The sequence below is a fragment of the Pelecanus crispus genome, chromosome 3 (assembly GCF_030463565.1).
Source record: "Pelecanus crispus isolate bPelCri1 chromosome 3, bPelCri1.pri, whole genome shotgun sequence".
Taxonomy (NCBI): domain Eukaryota; kingdom Metazoa; phylum Chordata; class Aves; order Pelecaniformes; family Pelecanidae; genus Pelecanus; species Pelecanus crispus.
Genome location: NC_134645.1, coordinates 133,361,115 through 133,383,485, shown reverse-complemented (window position 1 = coordinate 133,383,485; position 22,371 = coordinate 133,361,115). Strand labels below are relative to the sequence as shown.

The 22,371-nt window shown below is 44.0% G+C and overlaps 2 protein-coding genes across 2 annotated transcripts in view; one reads left to right on the top strand and one right to left on the bottom strand.

Annotated features, from left to right (window-relative positions):
* Positions 1 to 1,365: 1,365 nt before the first annotated feature.
* Positions 1,366 to 18,647, bottom strand: GPN1 (GPN-loop GTPase 1). Its single transcript, XM_075706865.1, is given in 15 exon segments — positions 1,366 to 1,904; positions 2,559 to 2,666; positions 3,156 to 3,246; positions 3,961 to 4,000; positions 6,293 to 6,375; positions 8,736 to 8,882; positions 12,122 to 12,167; positions 13,532 to 13,626; positions 13,730 to 13,808; positions 14,337 to 14,374; positions 15,120 to 15,186; positions 16,697 to 16,736; positions 18,047 to 18,140; positions 18,236 to 18,430; positions 18,432 to 18,647. Coding segments are annotated over 15 exon segments (1,431 nt in total). The 3' UTR covers positions 1,366 to 1,812.
* ZNF512 (zinc finger protein 512) overlaps positions 18,646 to 22,371 on the top strand; it is a 26,274-nt gene continuing 22,548 nt past the window's right edge. Inside the window, exons 1-2 of the mRNA XM_075706863.1 lie at positions 18,646 to 18,666; positions 22,198 to 22,256. Coding sequence (XP_075562978.1) covers positions 18,646 to 18,666; positions 22,198 to 22,256 — 80 coding nt within the window. The remainder of the gene's footprint in view (positions 18,667 to 22,197; positions 22,257 to 22,371) is intronic.

The following is a 22,371-nucleotide window of genomic DNA, read 5'->3' as shown; positions in this document are numbered from 1 at the left end:
CATACCTTGGGCTGCAGCAAAAGAAGCGTGGCCAGCAGGTCGAGGGAGGGAATTCTGTCCCTCTACTCTGCTCTTGTGAGACCCCATCTGGAGTACTGCATCCAGCTCTGGAGTCCTCAGCACAGGAAAGACATGGACCTGTTGGAGCAGGTCCAGAGGAAGCCACAAAAATGTTCCGAGGGCTGGAGCCCCTCTCCTGCAAGGACAGGCTGAGAGAGTTGAGGTTGTGCAGCCTGGAGAAGAGAAGGCTCCAGGGAGACCTTATTGCAGCCTTTTAACATTTACAGTGGGCTTATAAGAAAGATGGGGACAGACTGTTTAATAGGACCTGCTGCAATAGGACAAGGGGTAATGGCTTTAAACTAAAATAGGGTAGATTCAGACTAGATAGAAGGAAGAAATTTTTTACAATGAGGGTGGTAAAACACTGGAACAGGTTGTCCGGAGAGGTTGTAGATGCCCCATCCCTGGAAACATTCGAGGTCAGGTTGGATGGGGCTCTGAGCACCCTGACCTGGTTGAAGAGGTCCCTGCTTACTGCAGGGGAGGTGGACTAGATGATCTTTAAAGGTCCCTTCTAACCTGAACCATTCTATGATTCTATGGTTAACAATAAATGTACTGTTTTAACCTTACCAGTATGCTATGAAATCTTTGTTTCAGCTTTGCTTCTGATAATACTTCTTACTAGGATCAGTCTAGTTTATCTAAATTTGGAATTGTTGTACTCTTGGAAAGCTCTACATTAATAAAGCAGTAAGCATATGAGAGCTGGCAGGTAACAGCTGGTTGTCAATTTCCCTTCTGTGCCAGCTCTACTTTTAAAATCCCAGAAATTGCTTTTCCACAAACCCGTAGAACTTGTACTAGCAGACCATGCTGCCAGATTCCCACTGAGAAATCTCTCTAGTGAGGCCACATCATTGTATGGAGGGAAAGAAAACAAAGATTCCAGAGTTCAGAATGGTAAACAGCAAGTGAACATCTGTGCCTACCAGGAAAATAAGTATTATCCAATCTCCAAGTCCTTGCCTACGTTCCACGTAAGCACTCATCTATAGAAACGCCTTTGGTTTATGTTACCTACAGATATATGCAGGCAGTACACAGCCATGCATACTTCAGTTCTCGGCCGAATCAAGCCAGATTCTTTGTATTACTTTCCCTCCTGGGAACTGTTATTTACTCAGGACTTTCCTAGGAGGCATCTGTATGGTGTCTATGTCATGTAATTAAGATGCATTTGCTGTGCATCCATACGGGTGGGCTGTAACCATAGAAAAAAAAAGTCTCACATTAGCATGGTGAAATGACAGCTCCTGCTATTAACCATCACACATTTGTTAGTACATAAAATATATTTAATTAAAACCAAAATATCAAACACTAGATTGACGAAGTTTCATGCAGCAGAGATTTCACTTGTGTCCTGGCTGCAGCAGACACCTGTCTGCACAAGGTGAACAGAATGCACTTCTGGAGACCAGTAAGTACTCTAGGTGATAATGCTGTCAAGAGCTCAAAACCTAAGCTCTCAGCAGGCACATCTAAAGAATTTGGAGCAAAAGAAAGTGCTGATTCCTTCAGCTTCAGGAAGTCACCATGGCAGATGGCCAAACGTGCAGTCAGTTGGATACAAGACCTTCAACTCATATGACCAACAGTTACTGCAGGAAGAAATACATAAATATATCAGAGGAAGCTGTTCACAGATAGAAGACTTCATGCATGGTTCCTTGCAAGTTTCTTTATGCTGTTGCTTTACTTTTAATTCCATCACAAGGAATTCCAAACCCTCTATTTCTGAAGGTCTCATTCATTTGGGTTGCTTCTTCTCTGGTATTTCATCCGTGTCTCTTGCATAAAGTTTCTGAAGGCTGGTTCTTCATGACGCTCCTCAGTAACTGGGGGAAAAAATCCACAGTTCAGGACTATTTCAGCACTTGTTCTACTTGTGTTACTGAAGAAAGCTAGAGTCAGACTAGTCAGAGCAACACATAAAGTCTATTTGATCTTCAACTTCATTACAAGGCAAAAGAAATAAGCGAGCATAAAATTAATGGAACAGGGAAAAAATGAAGAGTAAGTCTGCGAGCTACATGGGGGGGGGGGGGGGGGGTGGAGTGGAAATCACACTCTGTAAGAACTTAGAAGATTGCTCCAAGACCAGGAGTCACAGGAAAAGGGAAGAGAGCCAGGGGCAGAAACTGTTAAGGCAAAAAAGACGATGAAACATATTGTGCATTAATCAGGTTCAGAGGTCACTGCATGCTCCAAGCATATCAAGTTGTCTGGTTTATGCGTGTTATACACCTATTAAAAATAATTAATTGACTAGAAAATTTACAATTGACCTTTCACAAAGATTAGAGAGTGGTATCACTGGACTAAGCATTGCAGCTGGGCTTCTCCTACAGATTCATACATCCATATTTAGGTGACTGAATGTTTGCTTGTTTTCTAGGCTCTCATTAGTCAATCCAGTTAATGAAATACAGAGGGTGTTTCCTGACTAGACAGGCAGCTTTTAGACCAGATCAGATCCCTCATTCCCTTACCTTCATGGTCAATATCATCAGTATCACTCTCCCTCTCTTCTTCTTCATCAGGAGTTCCTCGTGTTAGGATCAGCTCAGAGGGACCCATTGCAGAAGCATCATCAGACCCTTGAAGGGAACAGAAATGGCTATACACAAAAGAGCATGCTAACAAGTTAGCTTGTGCCCTGACAATTTCTATTTGCACATAAACCCAGCAAGTAATACCTACTCTAAAGGGACAGAAAGCTGCTTCTGGATTCCAAAGATACAGGACAGACTGTATCAGCACCATACTCAACCTCATATAAGGCAACAGTGCAACCACCAGCCGAGCTTTCTCGTATTCTAATTTGACTGTTTCACCTTTCTAAAGTATTTCACTACTTCTTATATGTCCACTGCTTTATCTACAGAGCAAGGTTTCTTCTTCTCAAGTCTGTGACTGACACATAAAAGAGCCAAGTCTGACCCATTCCACAGGAACTAAAGCCCCACTCTACTAATATAAAGCTGCTTTCACGCTTTTGCTGTGAAGACAGAAAAGCACTATACGACTTCTCCAGGCAGACTCTTCAGACAACTTCTGCAGTAAACTTAATCTTCCTAGTAAGGTACCTGCAAGTGTGTTGCCCTGCACACACACACTGCCCATGTCCTTCCACAAGTGTTCCAGCTGCTCTCTCTTTTGTTTGTTTTGAGCTTTCTCCTGTAGGTACAAAGTTACATGTGGATTCTGAGTTCATTTAAAACATCAGTAAAAGAGTAATCTCACCCAATACTAGCATTCGGTCCCCCACCCAGAAAGCAGAAGTTAATAAGCAGGTCTCACAACTAAAGCTACACAGAACTTCTGGATAAACATGGAAAGCAACCTCTAGCATGATGGACTTCAAGAACATTTTCATCAGCATCAGAAAGCCAAACTCAGTGAAATTGTGCCTGCAGAGAACTGTCCATTGGACAGCCAGAACTCAAGGTGAACAGAGCTACTGATTTTGGTACTGCAATTCAGTCTTCATTATTAATTGTCTCAGTCAAAACAGTACTTCACTGGTGCGGAAAGATACAGTGATAGTCTCAACAAATCACTTTGGAAAGTTATTTTTTAAAAATTCTCTATCCTTCTGAATGGAAGATATAAAAATCTTTCCCAATCATTCTCTCACAATTTGCACAAATAAATTATTAGCACTACAACACTGAGCAACATCCGTTTTACAAAACATCTTTATTTTTGTGAAGATATGCTCCACCAAATATAGGAAAAAAAGACGGATGGTGAGCTTCAGGACAGGAGTTTTTCCACACTGAGTATGATTAGTAAATAAAATGTTAGACCCTCCCAACATACAGGCAATTGTGTGTATAGAAGTGACCCCAAGATACACTGCCCAGATATACAACAGTTAAAAATACTTACCAGTGTTTTTCTCAGGCGCTCGTATTCTGGACGATATTCTCTGAAAAGATAAATAAGGACAGTGCATTCAGTCTGAACTAATACATGAGGTATGTTAAGTAAGGATCATCTTGGAGGCTTGTTTCTACCCAAAAAATTTTTCTCTAGGCTTTCATGTTTGAGAGACATTTCAGAAAGACTAATGGTACTTTTTACCCAGATTTGGATTCTGAAACCAAGGGATGCAGAATAAGTGAACATACTTCATTAGAATAGCAAACCTTTCTCACACTGTCTTGTTGGATAAGAAATTAAAACAGCTTAACTGAGGTAGCCATTTCACTGCTATACCTAATCAGCAGATTCATCACTCTCCTCTAGACACAGACATGACTTTCTTACTTGTGCCTCTTAAGACAGTTCAATGGGATCTCATACACACTGTTCACAGACTTCCAAACTATTGTACCACTATGGGACCTTTGAAATATTTCTTTAATGAAGTAAGGATAAAGTGGATGTGGATACCCTCGTCTTAGAATCATGGAATGGTTTAGGTTGGAAGGGACCTTTAAAGATCATCTGGTCTAACCTCCCTTGCACAGACAGGGACATCTTTCACTAGATCAGGTTGCTCAAAGCCCTGTCCCAGCTTGACCCTGAACACTTCCAATGATGGGGCATCCGCAGCTTCTCTGGGCAACCTGCTCCAATGTCTCACCATCCTCATCGTCAGAAATTTCTTCCTTATGTCCAATCTAAACCTACCCTCTTTCAGTTTAAAACCGTTGCTGCTTGTCCTGTCACTATAGGCCCTATCAAAAAGTCTCTCTGTCTCTCTTATAGGCCCCCTTTATATACTGAAAGGCCGCAATAAGGTGTCCCCGAAGCCTTCCCTTCTCCAGGCTGAACAACCCCAACTCTCTCAGCCTTTCTTCACAGCAGAAGCGTTCCAGCCCTCTGATCATTTTTGCGGCCCTTCTCTGGACCCGCTCTAACAGGTCCGTGTCCTTCTTGTACCATGGGCCCCAGAGCTGGACACAGTGCTCCAGGTGGGGTACCGTGAGAGCAGGGTATAAAGGGAGATTCACCTCCCTCGACCTGCTGGCCATGCTTCTTTTGATGCAGCTCAGGATACGATCGGCTTTCTGGGCTGCAAGCGCACATCAGTGGCTTACATGAAACCCTTAACTAGGGTTTCATTATGCAGGCAGCGTATCCCAGAATAATTGTTAGGTTATGTGGTAAAACTCCTCAGCACCTCCAAAAAGCACAGACACACATTCGGCGGGGAGGGGAAGCACAAATAATACCCTGCCCACATACTCCCAGGCCAGTCACAGAAGAGCCATCAAAGCATCAAAGACCCATCTCAACAAGCCCAGAGGAACACAGGGGCACGGTGGCAGGCAGGGAATCCAAATTAAGGACTCGGAGGAAGGGCTACCCTAGCCCGGCTCCTCCCAGGGTTGTCCTGGGAGCACCATCAGCCCCATGGTCGAGGCGTGAGAGCCATCACCGAGCCTCGTCGGAAGCTCTCTGGATCACCTTGAGAGCGCAGAAGGATGGCTGCCTAGGGGTGCAGCACACGTTATGGGATGCAGGGAAAGAGCAGGGAATAGCACAGGATTTATTATGGCATGTTTAGGGGAGGAGCCAAAGGTAGGAAAAGGGAGGGATTTAGGAGATTTGGGGAGAAACAAGTGTGGGAAAAAGGGATAAGGCAATAAAAGAGTCTATTTGCATGCAAGCAGAATGAGGCAGTATGCAGACCTTGGGGCATGACCAGGCCAGACTAATCAGACCTGGGAGCATGAAGCTTTAGCAGCCTCTCTCCGGCTATCCAATCCAGCATGATCTGTTTTCCTCTAACAACAATCTATCGTCTGGTTTAGGTATTTCCAAGTAATCCAAGTTACTGGATTTGCTTTCTAATGTTCTAGAGCAGCCTGGCAGTATCTCATGGGGAGGAATCCAGTAAGGAGCAAATTCTCAAAGAATTATTGAATTTCAACTTGCTCATCTATTCAGTCTGCCAAACCTATCTGTTAGCTTCCTCAGGACAATTCAAACCTTGATCATTGTATGGAATCAGAGGAAAAAAAATACTTCACAGATATGCTGGCACAGATAGCTTTTACTTTTTCACTGAACAATTAGCACAAAAATTTGCCACCGAATAGTTCCTTTTGACCGCTCCTTTTTATGCTGGCTCTTGCACCTAAGTTTATTAGAAACCCTAGATAATCTTGGCTGTGACAAGTGAACAGTCCTTCAAATCAAAGGAGTGGGCTCATGAATCAGTAACTTCAACAAGTATTCACTGGGTCAGGGACCAAAGTTATCACCTTACCTCTCATATTCATCTACAGCTTTAGAAAGCTGAACAAAAAAATCATCCAGTCCTGTGCCGAGCACAGCAGACACGCCAACCACCTATAAAAGAAAACCATATACCAGAACTGAAGAGTAACTGAACCAAGTATTTAGGTAACTGATGGATGATCAGAGCTGGAAAGACTAAGCAGTATCTTTTAAAAAAAAAAAACAACCCCCCCCCCAAAAAACAAACCTAAACTAAAAAAAATAGGGGAATCTAATGATACCCATTTAATCATCACAGTGGCATAACAGTATGCAGTAATACTTCAGCTTCTGCCATTCCTACTTTCAACCTCTTCCTCCACCTGCTGTTAATGTTTGCCACCTCCGGTTTTTAGTTGGGGGTTTTTTGTTTTGTTTTGTTTTCTTTCTTTCTTTCTCTCTCTCTCTTATTTAACTTGGGAATCTGGGTTTTCCTGTCTGTTTTCCAAATTTTACCACGGGGTGGGGGAAGCAACAGTTAAGAAAAAAGAAAACCTGACTCTGCACCCATCCTTGTACCTCCAATCTCAATACCCCACAAAAAACATATACAATACAATGCCTAAACATAATGAACATAATGAAGAGAGGGCAATTCAAAAGAAAGATCAAGTCTTTCTTCTGATTACTTGGTTACTGTTAATAATCCAAGTTCTCATTCTGAACCTAGTATTACAAGTGGTTCATATGGCTGCTGCAATATCAGCGTACTAGAATTAAAGAGCAAAATAGACCACAAGAACCGACCTTTTGCCTCTGAAATTCTGTCTAATACTTCGTATTTAGCTGAAGCACATTTTCAAAGGAACCCAATCCAACCCCCAGAACAGCAAGAGATGGAGAATTGATTTTAATCAGTTACTATGGCAATACATTCAAAATGCACATCTGCTTTCTAATTCAAATTTGTCTGTCATTACACTTCTGGCCATTTGTTCTGCTTTTATTAAATCAATTATCTAAAAATACCTTTAGTTAAGACTATTACTAGCCAGTACTTGGTGACCCTTAAGAATCTTAACATCCTCTAATGAAAATTCTCCCTCTTTTTCATAATCAAGACAGTCTTAACTACTCACTTTCAAATGTAAGACTTTTTCCAACACAGACTTGCATTTTATCAATAGTACAGTAAATATGCAGACGGTCAAGCATTCCAAAGGATTTTAAGCATTAGTCTAGGCACTGTGCTGATACATATTAATATTTATACTTTCATTGCACTTAAGTAAAAGCTGCCTTCTACTCTATAATCCTCTGCATATGTCCTGCTCTCCAGTCCATTCTAATAGATATCACATGCATACAAACAGCTGACTAGCAAATAAGGACTAGGAAGTACTTTAGTCCCGTACATGGCACCACTACAATCTGTTTTGAAACACCGTGTATTGTTCCACATAGGGCACTTATAATATTTTTGTTTTGGCTAAATTATCATTATCTATATGAATGGAATCACTTATTTATTTTCATTGCCTTTCTTGTAATATCCATAAAGACATTTGCTTTCTTTTTCTTAAGTAAAAGCTAATGAAAAACACGATTAGCTGAACCCTTTTAGCACAGACTATGGGATCATGAACATCCTCCAATGTATATACATTGTTTTCAGAGAAACAATGGATTTGTCCTCCTCTCAAAACCTGGTAAGTAGAAAAAACCCCCCACTTTTTCTTGTGTCAGCAAATATACAGGGATTTTTTTTGTTTGTTTTTGAGATTCTTTCCCTTCTTCCTACATAGTAAATTGCCCAACTGTACTTGACACTTTCAGAACAAGGAAAATTATCGCAGATGGGAGACACTGCAACACAGAACATTACCCCTTACCAGCCTATCTTAGCTTTCTTCTGATGATTAATCACAATTCGGTATTAAATGATTCGGGCTGCCACTCAGTGTGACAAGCAACTAAAGTTACTTTATGTTCAAACCAGCAAATCCTCGCCCCCGATGCAAGGCTAATCAACAGATTCCAGTTCAAAAGGGCAGTGCAAAGCCCTTTTACAGAAGGACAGAATGGTTGAGGTTGGAAGATACCTCTGGAGATCATCTAGTCCAACCTCTCCTGCTCAAAAAGCAATATTAACTAGAACAGGTTGCTCAAGATCTTGTCTCAGTGTGTTTTGAGTATCTCCAAGGATAGAGCCTCCACAATTTCTCTGGACCATCTGTTCTAGGGCTTAATCAGTAAAAGTATAGTAATTCTTTTTTTCCTCTTCTGTTTAAACATAGCATCTGTATTTCACTTCACGTCTATTGCCTCTTGTCCATTCACTGGGCACCACTGAAAAGAGCGTGTTTCTGTCTTCCTTACATCTTCCCATCAGGTATTTATACACATCAGTAATATCCTCCTTGAGCTTTCTCTTCTCCAGGCTTTTATGAGAGGTAGTAAAAAAACGGTAGTAAAAAAAGGAAGATTCTTACCTTCAGTGAACTGTAAAATTCATCCAACACTAAACTCATAGAACGAGTCAGGTTACTGACATAGGATGTCTCCTGACTCAGGGCATCCTGAAAAGTCTCAAAGTCCTGCATCCATTCTACTGCAAAACTGTGGTCAATTATGTCAGTCTGGAAGGAGAAGAGAAAAATTTCAGAAGTAATAATGATGAATTCTTAGCCTTAGGCTGTTAAGTGGACAAACGAAAAAAATCCATTTTGAACTTACTTTCAAAATGCTGATCTTTTGAAAATATTCAGCCCTGGTCTGAAGTTTTCCAAGCTCTGTTTTTATCAAACCAACTACTTGAATGCAGAAGAGAAGACAAACAACCACTACCCCAGTTTTAAGAAGACATGTTTAAGGAAACAATTGCAAGTCTAAAGGCTTCTATGGTGTCCTGGTTTTGGCTGGAATAGAGTTAATTTTCTTCCCAGTAGCAGGCATAGTGCTGTGGTTTGGATTTAGTAGGAGAAGAATGTTGATAACACGCTGATGGTTTAGTTGTTGCTCAGTGCTGCTTATGCCAGTCAAGGACTTTTCAGCTTCCCATGCTCTGCCAGGTGCACAAGAAGCTGGGAGGGGGCACAGCCAGAAGAGTTGATCCCAACTGCCCCAAGGGCTATTCCATACCATATGACGTCATGGGCAGTATAGAAACTGGGGGGGTTGGCTGGGGAGCAGCGATCGCTGCTCAGGAACTGTCTGGGCATCGGTCGGCGGGTGGGGAGCAATTGCATTGTGCATCACTTGCTCTGTATGATGTTGTTGTTGTTGTTGTTATTATTATTATTTTACTTTATTTCAATTATTAAACTGTTCTTATCTCAACCCAGGAGTGTTTCTCACTCTTACTCCTCCGATTCTCTCCCCCATCCCATCGGGGTAGGGGCAGTGAGTGAGCAGCTGCGTGGTGCTTAGTTGCTGGCTGGGACTAAACCATAATATATGGTTTACTGGAAAGGGGCTTCCAAAAATTGCATACTGTACAAGAAAGTTTAAGTTGAAAATATTATATTGTATGATTGAGGCCAGACAAAACCAGTCCTCAATGAAGATCCCATCCTTTCCTGACTGGCTTGGGGGTTAGCAGGGAGAGGAAGCCATTTCCACGCTGGGTAACAGCCTACAGGATCTTTATAAAAAGTCAGCTGTGCTCTGACCTGAAGAAGTTATAATCTAAACTCAGTGCAAGATGATGGACACAAACAGGTGAGATGGTTCCATAATTTTACAAGGATTAGTATGCAAACAGTCTATTAAAGAGTTTTATAAACATATCTTACCACATGTATATCCACTACTATCACAATATAGAGGAATCTAAAACTCTGATGCATTTCATTTTCCAGCACAAATGGCAAGGAGGAAAATAGATAAAGTATCGCCTAGCATTCCTCAAGAGATTTGAGACAGAGTCAAATCCATCAAGGGTCAAAGACTGACTATTTAGAGTTAGCTTGATTAAATTCTATAAATAAAATTAATTCAATTCTACAAATTCCATTTTTTTCTCCCCTGCAAATCTTAACATTCCTTAAATCTATGTGTTTGTCACTGCACATATATCAGTTCCTTGGGATTCTTCCATTCTTATCAAGAGACAATTTTAAAATGCTTGTCAAAAATTCTTTAAATGCTGTTGGCTTTACTTTTTGCTGAAGGCTAAACATCAGATCAAAATGAAGTTTGAAGTTATGAATCCTAAGCCTTGGGCCTACCTTTCCTTACATATTCTGATGAAGTGCCATTTCTTTCCATCTTTCAAAAGATGTATTTTCTTAAGAGAGAATGATTTTCCTACCTCATGTCTTTTTCTACAGAAAAAGCTTAACAGCGTATTCTAAAATTCCTGTCTAGAGTTAGAAAGAAAACAGTGCACGAGAACTTGCTAAGTAAGCAAGCAGATATCAAAGACATGCATGGTTTGGGTCACTGGGAAGATGTGTGTAGCTGGAGCACATCAGACACTAACCCTACTCGGCCGGTGTGAGGTAAAATCTCACATTCAAAGCATGGGTTTTCTAGAGGAAGCATATGGAATGTATGTGCGCGCACACAAAAAACTTGCTATGTTGGGGAACAACTCCTTGAATACAAAGGGTGTCTGTGGGGAAAAGGAAGAGCACTCACACCAAAAATCTATTTGGATTCTCTTAATGTGTGAAACTGTTACGTTTAAAGAGCCAGCTAGCTGTTAAGTTCAAAAGCATTCCTTTAAGGCTACAAGTACCTTACACAACAGTGGAGGTGCATCCTCAGGCCAGTAAGTACCTGCTTTCTAGCAAATACTGGCATATTTTTAGTGTCACTGATCAGGACCAAACACCTTTTGTTAAGTTTTGCTGTTACAATACATGGGACTCCTTCCCCAAAACAGGCAGGTGTTACACAATTCCCACTGTGAGTCATCAGCCTGCTGCTGAGTAGAAATACTTAATGATTAAGACAATTTTTCTGAGGAAGCAGGGGACTGTAAGAGCAGATTCAGTAATAAACTTACCCTTATGTTACAAAGTTAAGTTTCCTTATAGCCTAGGGTTAAGGTGCAAAACGTTTTTCAAATTGTTAGTATCATCTCTAACCTGAACATTTGGGTGTAACTGCCCATCCCTGATTCTTCTTGTCCATTTGTATACCAGATTAAAGACCTGTCGCAGTTTAACCCCAGCCGGCAACCAAGCACCACACAGCTGCTCGCTCACCCTCCCCCGCCCAGTGGGATGGGGAAGAGAATTGGAAGGGCAAAAGTAAGAAAACTCATGGGTTGAGATAAAAAGTTTAATAACTGAAATACTATAATAATAATAATAATTAAAAAAAATGTAGCCAAAAGGAACACAACAACAACAAAAGAGGAACAAAAGACAGTAAAAACAAGTGATGCAGCTGCTCACCACCCACCAGCCCGTCCCCGAGCAGCAATCGCTGCTCCCCGGCCAGCTCCCCCCGGTTTCTATATTGAGCGTGACATCATATGGTATGGAATAGCCCTTGGGCCAGTTTGGGTCAGCTGTCCTGGCTGTGCCCCCTCCCAGCTTCTTGTGCACCTGGCAGAGCATGGGAAGCTGAAAAAGTCCTTGACTAGTGTAAGCAGTACTTAGCAACAACTACAACATCGGTGTGTTATCAACATTATTCTCATACTAAACCCAAAACACAGCACTATGTCAGCTACTAGGGAGAAAATTAACTCTATCCCAGCCGAAACCAGGACAAGACCTTTTAGATTCAGGTTTCAGCCTGTAGCTCCCTCCCAGCCTCTCTTTTCTAGAAAATCTGTTATTGTAGTAAGACAAAGACACTACAGCAAAGCAAGCTAAACAGAATAATGTTCCACTAGGACACAGAAACCAGAGCTTTAACTTACTTTGTTCATGACAACAATGAAAGGTAGCTTTGTCTTGTACAGGATACTGCGGGGGGGGGGGGGGGACGGGGACACGGACACAAAAAAAAATTAAAAATTAATTTAAGTCTCACTAGAATAGAAAACAAGTTAAGCGTAAGGCAGACAAGAATTGTGCAACACTGAATACATTTGACTTCAAAAGACAATTACGTTCCTCTACATCAATCAGAATGTAATTTTCACCCAGATCCTGCTTACCATAATTGAACAAGATATGCCCCTACCAAGATGAAAGCACACATCTGTAAGATAGAAAATCTCCTTCTACACACCCAGTTGATTTTGATTACTATTTCTATGACTCTTAGATCCCAGTTTAACATGAAAGAAAACAGATAAATCCATGTACGAGGAGGAAGACAATAAATCAAGAACTCCATGCTATGCTGAGCTCCAAACAAATCTTGAAGAATCACTGAAAGTATCAATAATATTAAAAAAATAAAGTATTATGTGTTTACAAGAAGGAGCTTAAACTAGGCTGTCTCAATACATCTTAGATAAATGATTTTCTAAGCAACAGGCAATGTGTTAGATCTGATGGAACTACCCTTTATCACACTAAGGTCTCATGGATTATTTAATGCTTTCAGTGGGAGTTTTGACCCAATGACCTCCAGATGTCCTTTGGCACCTAAATTATTTTACTTATCCAATGGGAAAACCACTAAGACAGAGAATAACCAAACCAGCAGATTAAGTTCATATGAGGTATCAATGTGCGCTTGCAGCCCAGAAAGCCCAATCGTATTCTGGGCAGCATCAAAAGAAGCACGGCCAGCAGGTCGAGGGAGGGGATTCTGTCCCTCTATCCTGCTCTGGTGAGACCCTGCCTGGAGCATTGGGTTCAGCTCTGGGGCCCATGGTACAAGAAAGACATGGACCTGTTAGAGCGGGTCCAGAGGAGGGACACAAAGATGATCAGAAGGCTGGAGCCCCTCTCCTATGAAGAAAAGTTGAGAGAGTTGGGATTGTTCAGCCTGGAGAAGGGAAGGCTTCGGGGACACCTTATTGCAGCCTTTCAATACTTAAAGGGGGCTTAGAAGAAAGACACAGAGAGAGTTTTTACCAAGGCCTGTAGTGACAGGACAAGGGACAATGGTTTTAAACTGAAGGAGGGTAGGTTTAGATTGGACATAAGGAAGAAATTTTTCATGACGACGGTGGCAAGACATTGGAGCAGGCTGCCCAGAGAAGCTGTGGATGCCCCATCATTGGAAGTGTTCAAGGTCAGGTTAGACAGGATTTCGACTAGATGGTCTTTAAAGGTCCCTTCCAACCCAGACCATTCTATGATTCCCCTCCGAAATAAGCATCGAAGAGACACAGCAATCAAAGCAGATGGACTGCATTTTCAGCTTTTCTTACCTGCAGGCATACAGCATGTTGGACATAAAGGTGATAGGGTTAGTACTGCGAGAGGTGTCCATCACATAAACAACAACTGAAGGAAAAGAGGAAGCCTGGAAACACAAAGTAAAAGATATTTTAATTAGAAGTAAAATGCTGTTCAACAGCCACTACTTTCACACAGCCTCACTGTCAAGTCATGTAGGAAACACTTACCAAGGCCTCAGTTATGATGGTTCCTGATGCTGACCAGGTGAATACCTCAATTTGCCCTGGTGTGTCAATAATAACATACCTGTTAAGAAGTCACCCCCAACAAACAACAAGGGAAAATTAGTTAAGCACATGGTCCCGTTGTCTGGACTAGATTACCACAAGCACGTAACGGCAAATCACATGATTATTCAGTTACGGATCAGAAAAGCTTCTCCCAAACAGTGACAAGATTTATGGGCATGCCTGAAAATTTCCTGTGTGAATTTTGTAACTAAGAAGCATGTACTCTCTTCAGATTCTATTAAAGTTGAAGGCATCAATTTGACAGACACTTAGTACTGCAAACTCTTCAGAAGAATTAATTGTTGCCTATTTGAACAGCGCATGAGAAAAAAATGACAGTCTAATGGGAGATGAGAAAAGCAGAACTTGAATCAGCAGACATTTCTTCCATGTAGCTGAAGAAAGTCTACTTTATCTGTTCTAATTTTATGCCCTTTTCCACACAAAATTTATACCAAGAAAACGTGCAGAGAACATTTTTAGGATTTCACATGGTTTTCCCACACTGACCCCAGAAAAGTAGAACTTGGTAGAATATACTCACTTGGATGCATTTTGTCTTTTTTCAATAAACTTCATCACCTGATTGAAAAAGAAGGCGTATACTTCGTTATTTAGGCTCACAACAGGAAACTTTCATAATCATTTCATAACAGAAACTACATTAACTTGCACAGCTGCATGTATGTATCAAAAGAAGATTAAAGTCTCTAAGCTTTTCAGTGTGTGAAAATGCCCTACTAAGGAAGGGTGAAAAATGCTCAGACACTGCATAGCTCAAAGACAACCTTGATTTTGTCTGCGTTCTAGTACCTGGCTAAAGAAATGGTATAACAAATGCAGCTGTTCCCTACCTTTTTACTAAGAGACTGTGCACTGTCTCAATATCTTGCATAAGTTCTCACCCCAGCGCTGATTTAGCATTATGGTTTAAGAGAGCAGTCAATTATCAAATAACCCTAGGAAAACTTAACCTGTCTCCAGAAGTGAGCTTCCCTACTTCGAAATCAGAGCATTCATGTGAAAGATTTTATGATGAATGCAGTGCAACAGAACAGTTACGTACAAAGACTGAAGATTGTGCTGTACACGTGACTTCTAAATTTTACTTTTAAAAAAAGCTGAAAAACTGAAATCTCTCAAATGAAAGCTAATGCGTTTTGGCTGCTTTGTAAAATACATGGTTCTGCATGGAGAATACTCTAACTCCAAAGCAACATTAGGAGACTAACCAAACACAGTGCTCTCTGAGACTCCAAATACCCCCACCCCCCAGTCTCCCAGCACAGTATTTGTAGCACAGTGTCACATAGGAACAACCTTGTACCTGATCAAATCTTGTAGCAAAGAGATTGAGAGAGGTCACTATTCCACCATTTGGGCCCAGCCCATATCTAGATGCTTCATTTAGGAAAGCAGATGATTATGCAGACCTCAGAGGGCTTCTTTTTCAATTCTGATAATAGTTGGCCATGTACAATGCACATGGGATACCCTGCAGCAAAAAATACCCCTAATACACAATTAAGTCTTCTAAGTGATGCAGTAGCATAACAAATACAAAGTGGTGTTTCTCTTGCCCAAACACGTGTGATTGACAAAAGGAAAAGGGGCTATGCCCTGGCTTCCCCTTGCCATTATTCAAGCATTTCCATTCTGGACAAAGAGAAAATGTACATATGTGTATACATCAAAGCCATTTTTGTCCTTCCAAAAGGATTTACAATACAGCCAGTAACTCAGAATTTAACAATGCATTGAATGCAATTTTAAGAATTTATACTTCAAAAGAGAATTAAAAGATTTCTTGTACAAATAATTTTTAGCAGAATTCAAATGATAATGGGAATGAATGTTGTAAAGATACTCAAAGTGTCAGCTTAAAGATGAAGATTTCAAAATCCTTCTTCATGCATACAGATCTGTATACCAATTACGTTCAAAGAAACAAAGAATTTTTTTTTTAACTGCATAAGAACCAGCACTGACTCATAAGTAAATACTGTCTTCTAGGGCCACTACTCTCAATATCCAAACAAGAGGCCAGACACCCTCCTTAAGCACCAGTTAATGAGATGCTTAAACTCTGGTAATGGCTAACAGACACAGTAAACCAAATAATGCACCTACATACCAAACTGAAACTTATACTTGGATGTTTTGCTGGTAACTCCAAATCAAACAACAGCCAAAATCAAGAATCCTATCCCCCGTCAGCTTTATTCTTGTCTAAAATATTAAATTTAAGACTCACACTAGCAAGTCAAATCCAAACACTGTATATTATCTCCATCTGCACAAGCTATTACTTAGGAGACAAAGGACCTCCATACCCCTCTGGAAGTGCAGTCATTTTAGTGTGATGTTAGCGAACCACAGTCATCAAACTACTGTGCAGCAAGAGCCAACAGTCCAACGTCTTTGAGATTCAGAAAGACAACAGTGCTTTGATTATGGTCAAACAATGTGGAAATAGTTTTCTGTACTTACTACAGGCAAATAGGAATTTGCATACTTGTTTATAACAAATAAAATTAGACTTTTTAAAACATGGGGAAAAGGCTGCTGGCTTCCACAAAGAAAGATACAAGCTCTTCAAAAAAACAACAGGGAAAAAAAAAGATGTGGGCAGAGTGCCTGTTATTTGTAAAAATGTACTATTAGGCAGAATCACTTTTAGCACAGGAGAAAATGACCTAAGGAGTATCAAGTCTTGTAGAACATACATTTCTAACCTCACATTCAAGAAATGCATAGTCAAAAACTTCCGATCTTCACGCAACGTTCTGCATCACTGCAATCCCCAACACCTCCTGCCCCCTTCATCGTAGTGTGCAGAAGTGACAGACTATTTTCACAAAATCTGAGATTTCAAATATCATTATTTAGACAAAAAAAGGATACTGTTTCATGACTTCTTTGTACTTCACAGTGTCCCTGATATCTAGAGGAGGAAGAAGTATAAACAGTTTTAGGACATCACTTTTAAAATACCCTTCTTCATCAATTTGCTGATAGGTGAAAGCCCTCCTTTTTCTAGCAAATCTCCTTTTGTCTCAGTATTAGATCCAGCACCGACAGGAAAAATCTCCCAAGTAGAATAAATAAAAATCTAACAGATTTGCAATGCTCTCAACATACATATGAAACATAATTCACATGAAACACCACCAATTTAGGTATTTAGCAGTAACCACTTCAGCTGAATTTTCTTCTTATCTCTTCAACATCCATTAATAAAGTATACGTATCTAACTGTATTATTAGAGATCCAGCACTGGAACAGATACTCTAGTTATTCATCTGACATCAATAAAACAACTTTGGTATCCACATTGCCTTTCTTATCATCTGGAGAGGCCGGCTGACAAACTTTAGAAAGTTTAGGAGACAAGTCCCTCACAAACCTAATGATTGGTAAGCCCTTTGGAATGGCTAAACATAAGGTCTGTTTTACTGTCTCTATCTCTAAAATTCATGCCTTTTAAAGTGCTTTGAAGAAGTCATTTGGTAGCACATATGGCCCCCTCTGTGCTGGATGTAGGGAACCAGATCGAATCTGCTAATACGTTCATTGCTGACAAAGAAAAAAAAAAAAAAACCCACAAGAACCCAAACACATCAAATGACACCAGATGATGTAAAAAACCGTACAAGCACGATGGAAGAATGCCTTTGGTCCTAAAAATTCACACGTTAAAGACTGGTAGGAGAAAGGAGTGAAATTTAAAAAAAAAAAAAACCCACAAACCTTAAAGTCCTTCTTGTGTCAGGACTTGGAATCTCTTAAAGAGAATAGAAGCAACCTAGCAAACAGCTCGCATACCCCGCCCGCTCTCGCGGAACACACGAAAGGCACTCTACCAAACCGGCTTTATTTCTGCATGGCAAGACAGTCCCGCTTCCTTCTGGCGGAGCGGGCAAACGCGCCGCGCGCCTGGCCCGGGCCCTCCCGCACACCCATCGCCGCGCGCCTGGCCCGGGCCCTCCCGCACACCCATCGCCCGCCGCGGCCCGGGCCCTCCCGCACACCCATCGCCCGCCACGGCCCGGGCCCTCCCGCACACCCATCGCCCGCCGCGGCCCGGGCCCTCCCGCACACCCATCGCCGCGCGCCTGGCCCGGGCGCTCCCGCACACCCATCGCCCGCCGCGGCCCGGGCCCTCCCGCACACCCATCGCCCGCCGCGGCCCGGGCCCTCCCGCACACCCATCGCCCGCCGCGGCCCGGGGCTCAAGGCGCGGCAGGGCTCACCGATGTTGGCGGGGAAGGGCAGGTCGTGCACGGCGGGGTCCAGGTTGATCACGTACGGGGGGCAGCGCTGCCCGTGCAGGTGCGCCGCGAGCCGCTGCGGGGACACAAGGAGGCGTCAGGCGCCGCCGGCCCTGAGGGCAGGGCTGGGAGAACCCGGCAGCGCCCCGCAGCCCGCCGGCCGCCCCTCACCTGCACGAAGGTGGTCTTCCCGGAGCCGGCCATGCCCAGCACCAGCACGCACACCGGGGGCGCCGCCGCCGGCCCGCTCGCCGCCGCCGCCATCTTCCCAGCACCCGCTTAGTCCTTCCGGGGCGCGGGGAGCACGGGCGGGGGGGGCGGCCCCACAGCACCCCGCCGTGACGCGCGCGGGGCCCGGCTGCCGCCCTGCCGCCGCCGGCTGGGTACGCGCCGCGGGCTGGCGCGGCCTCCCCCGCGCCGGACGGGCCCGCTCGGGGCCCGGGGGCGGCGATCGGGGCCGCGATCGGGGCCGGCTGCCGCCCTGAGGAGGCGGCCGGAAGCGGGCGGGCGGGGCCTCGCGGGCGTGCGCGGGCGGGCGGGGCGCGTGCGGACGTGGCGGCGGCGGCGGCGGCACCGGCACCATGCGGGGCGGCGGCGGCTCGGTGAGTGCGGGGGGTTCTCGCCGCCGGCTGCTGCCCCGGGGCCGCGCGGCCGGGCTGTGGCGCGGGGTGGGGCCGGAGGCTGCTCGGAGACGGGCTCCGCCGTCGGGGTGGCGGGAGCGGGCCGGCGCCGCCGGAGCGGCCGCGGTGGGACTTGTGCTTCGCCCCGAGGGTCGCGCCGGGCGTGGGACTGCGAGGGGAGGGGGCCCGGCCCGGCGCTGGTCTGCGCGGTGCGGCCTCGGCTGGATGAGGGGCCCCGGTGTGTTTGCCGCCGGCCGGGCCCGGTCGCCGAGCGGGACGCGCTCCGGGCTGCCTGGAGAGCCGCCGGTGGCGGCGGAAACGCCGGCGTTGCGTTTGAAGGCCTGGGCGCCCGCTGAGGCCGAGCCCGGGGAGCGGCGGGCCCAGCTCTGCTGGGCTGCGGGCCGGGGAGGGCCCGGCGCGGGGCGCGTTCTGTCCGGCCTGCAGCAGACGGGGTCCGTGCAGGCAGAAATGGAGACGTGGGGTGGCACGGGGCGCTCCCCAAAGGGCGCTGAGCCGCTGCGCCGGCCCCGGTCCCGGTCCCGGTCCCGCGGGCTTTCCCTCGGGGGTGGTGACGGTCGAGGCGGTGCAGGACGCTTGGCGCTTCCACGGGTGCCTCTGCCCTGCAGCTGTAGGGCCGGCTCGCCGGTTGCTGCGCCAGTCTCCTGGCTTCGGTGAGACGTTTCCGTGCTGTGCTTGGAGCCATCGGTCGTTGAGGTTGGAAAAGCCCTTTAAGATCACCCAGTCCAACCATTAGCCCAACACTGCCAAGTCCACACTAAACCAATCAAGGAGAGAGGAATACTTTCATGTTCGTGGTTTGGTGGCTGGATTATTCTTTAATGAAAGTAAAAACTAGGAATCACTGAGGTTGGAAAGGCCCTCTGAGATCATCAGCCCAACCATTACCCCAACACCCCCATGCCCACTAAACCATGTCCCCCAGTGCCACCTCTGCCCATTTTTTGAACTCTTCCAGGGCTGGGGACTCCCCCACCTCTCTGGGCAGCCTGGTCCAATGCTTGACCACTCTTCCCATGAAGAAATTTTTCCTAATATCCAACCTAAACCTCCCCTGGCGCAACTTGAGCCCATTTCCTCTCATCCTATCGCTTGTTCCTTGGGAGAAGAGCCCAACACCCCCTCCCTGCCCCCTCCTTTCAGGTAGTTGTAGAGAGCGATCAGGTCTCCCCTCAGCCTCCTCTTCTCCAGGCTGAACACCCCCAGCTCCCTCAGCCGCTCCCCACCAGCCCTGTGCTCCAGACCCTTCCCCAGCTCCGCTGCCCTTCTCTGGACACGCTCCAGCACCCCAATGTCCTTCTTGTGCTGAGGGGCCCAAAACTGGACACAGCATTCCAGGTGCGGCCTCCCCAGCACCGAGCACAGGGGCACAATCACTTCTGAACACTGTCTTTCCAGACGCTTTGCTGTGGAGCAGCCTGTCTCCAGCAGCAGGCCGTGTTCCAGGTCACAGAAACGTCCCAGAGTCCATAGGGAGGCAGAAATGGCCCATTCACAAATAAAATTTCTTCATCTTTTCAAGCTCTAGGCCACTCTTTCTCTTTTTCTAACCTATGCAAGGAAGTTGTGGTTTTTTTTTTTTCCATATGTCCAGCCTTTGGGCATTCCTGCGCATACTTTGGGTCTCTAAGTGGGAAGTACACTGTAGAAATAAAAAACATTCAAAACTTAAACAACAGTTTCTCTAGATGTTTCCTTCATAATTGCTGCTATCAACTTCCCAGAAAGGAAGGATAGACAGATCAACTATACTTTCCTTTTTTTTCCACAGTCCTTAACTATGACCTAAATTCTTAATACTGATCTTCACTTTTATGCAAGATTTTGTAGTTCTTAAAGAAAACAAAAAAACCCCAATCTTAAAACATAATGCCATGTTTGTCAATCATCTAGGTTCTTCTCATGGTAGATCAGGCCAGCTGATTGCAGCAGACTATGCCTGCCTGTTTGTTTGTTTTTATCGTTATAACTTCACAGGCCTAATTTTTTTCTAGCTGCTCCTCAGTGAGGTTTCTCCATGTTTCTGATGTTGGGGTTTCCCAAATGCTGCTGTTTGCACTATTAGATGCCTGTAAACCATATCAAAGTGATACAAACACAAACATTCAATTGACTTTTCTTCCAAAGAAGACAAGATGTGATTGTGAAGTCATTGATCAAGCAGCTGTGAATTTCTCTCCTGCTGCTTCCCTAACCTTTCCATGAGAGGAGATGCTGGGGCTGGAGGCCCACGCAGAGTCTGACACTCCATAGTCAGTTTAAGAATTCATCTGGTTGATGTCAGTGCCTGCGACTGAGTTTCTTACCTGGTGGTTAGGGTGTCTCGCTGACTGTGGTCCTGGGAAGAGTGAACTTCTGCTTGTTCCTATGCATAAATTAGAAGGCAAGAGCATAAAAGACAGACTGGAGTTAATTTTTTTCCAGTGTGTTCTTTTTCAGTGGTGAGTTTCATTTGCCTTGAAGCTGCTTATTCCCTAGTTTTGATACAACGCCTGAAGTTTCTCAGCATCTCCTCCTGACAAGTCATCACATTTTTATGACTTCTTCAAATTCTGTCATATCCCTGTTTGCTGTTTTCCCCACATCATGTGTATCATTTATTTCTAGTAACTAAAACGCTTCATAGCATGGTCCAGCTGATAATGTGCATTACATTCTTCTATAAAGAAGATAGGTAATTTATCCATATTCTTTTTTTTTCCCCAGTTTCTTAGTCAGTTCCTGTACATGGCAAAATACTATCTCTGTTCCTAGGTTACAGTTTTGGTATTTCCTATACTTCTACTCGGCAATGATTTTTGTTTTCTAGTGTGTATAACTAAGATTTTTGTCCTGGGTTTCCCAATGAAGAACGACATTGAGTCATTATTAGTATTTGGAAGAAGGTGGTAAATAATTGTTCACATGCCAGGAACAACGTACAGCAAATGAGTTGTTTATACTGACTTGAGAATGTCAATGGTATCTGTTAAGTTACATGTCTTAATAGGAGCATAAGAAGCAACAAACAATAGGTGACAAAAAGTCTTTGTTAAATAAGGAGAAGGATTCTGTGATGTGGACAAAGTGCACATCTGGGCAGTTGATGGAATATGGCATGGTAAATGCAAGAATTATTTCATTAACAAAAAAATAAGTACTATGTAAAAACTAGTAAGTTAGGATCTAAAATATTTGTCATTGCATGATAAAGTCTAGGCAGAAAGCAGGTACTACTGAATGAAATGGAGACAACACTCCATCGCCCCAGTGCAAGGGGAGTGATTGGCTTTCATACAGGGAGCGTAGAGGGGCTCGTTGCTATTTTGATTCCGGTTCTAATTCAGCTGCAGTTGAAAAGGTTAAACGCTTCCTTGTTGCAGAAAACAGTGGTTTCCTTTGCAAAGGATGGTATGCACATCCTCAAAGTGCAGGTGATTGTATTTAACTGAAAAGTGAAACATGGGAAAAAGAAGACAAATTACGCTGCTAATGTGAATTGTTCTACTTTGTTAGGACATGAGGCCTGGACATCACAGACAACAGAAGGTCAAGAGGTCTCTGGGAAACAAAAAGTATGTGAATGTTTCTTGTCTAGTTTGACCGAGGGCAAGAGAAAAGCTGAGAGATTCCTACTGGAATGTATCTGGTCTTTACATAATATTCCAAATTTTAAGAGCCGCAATGATT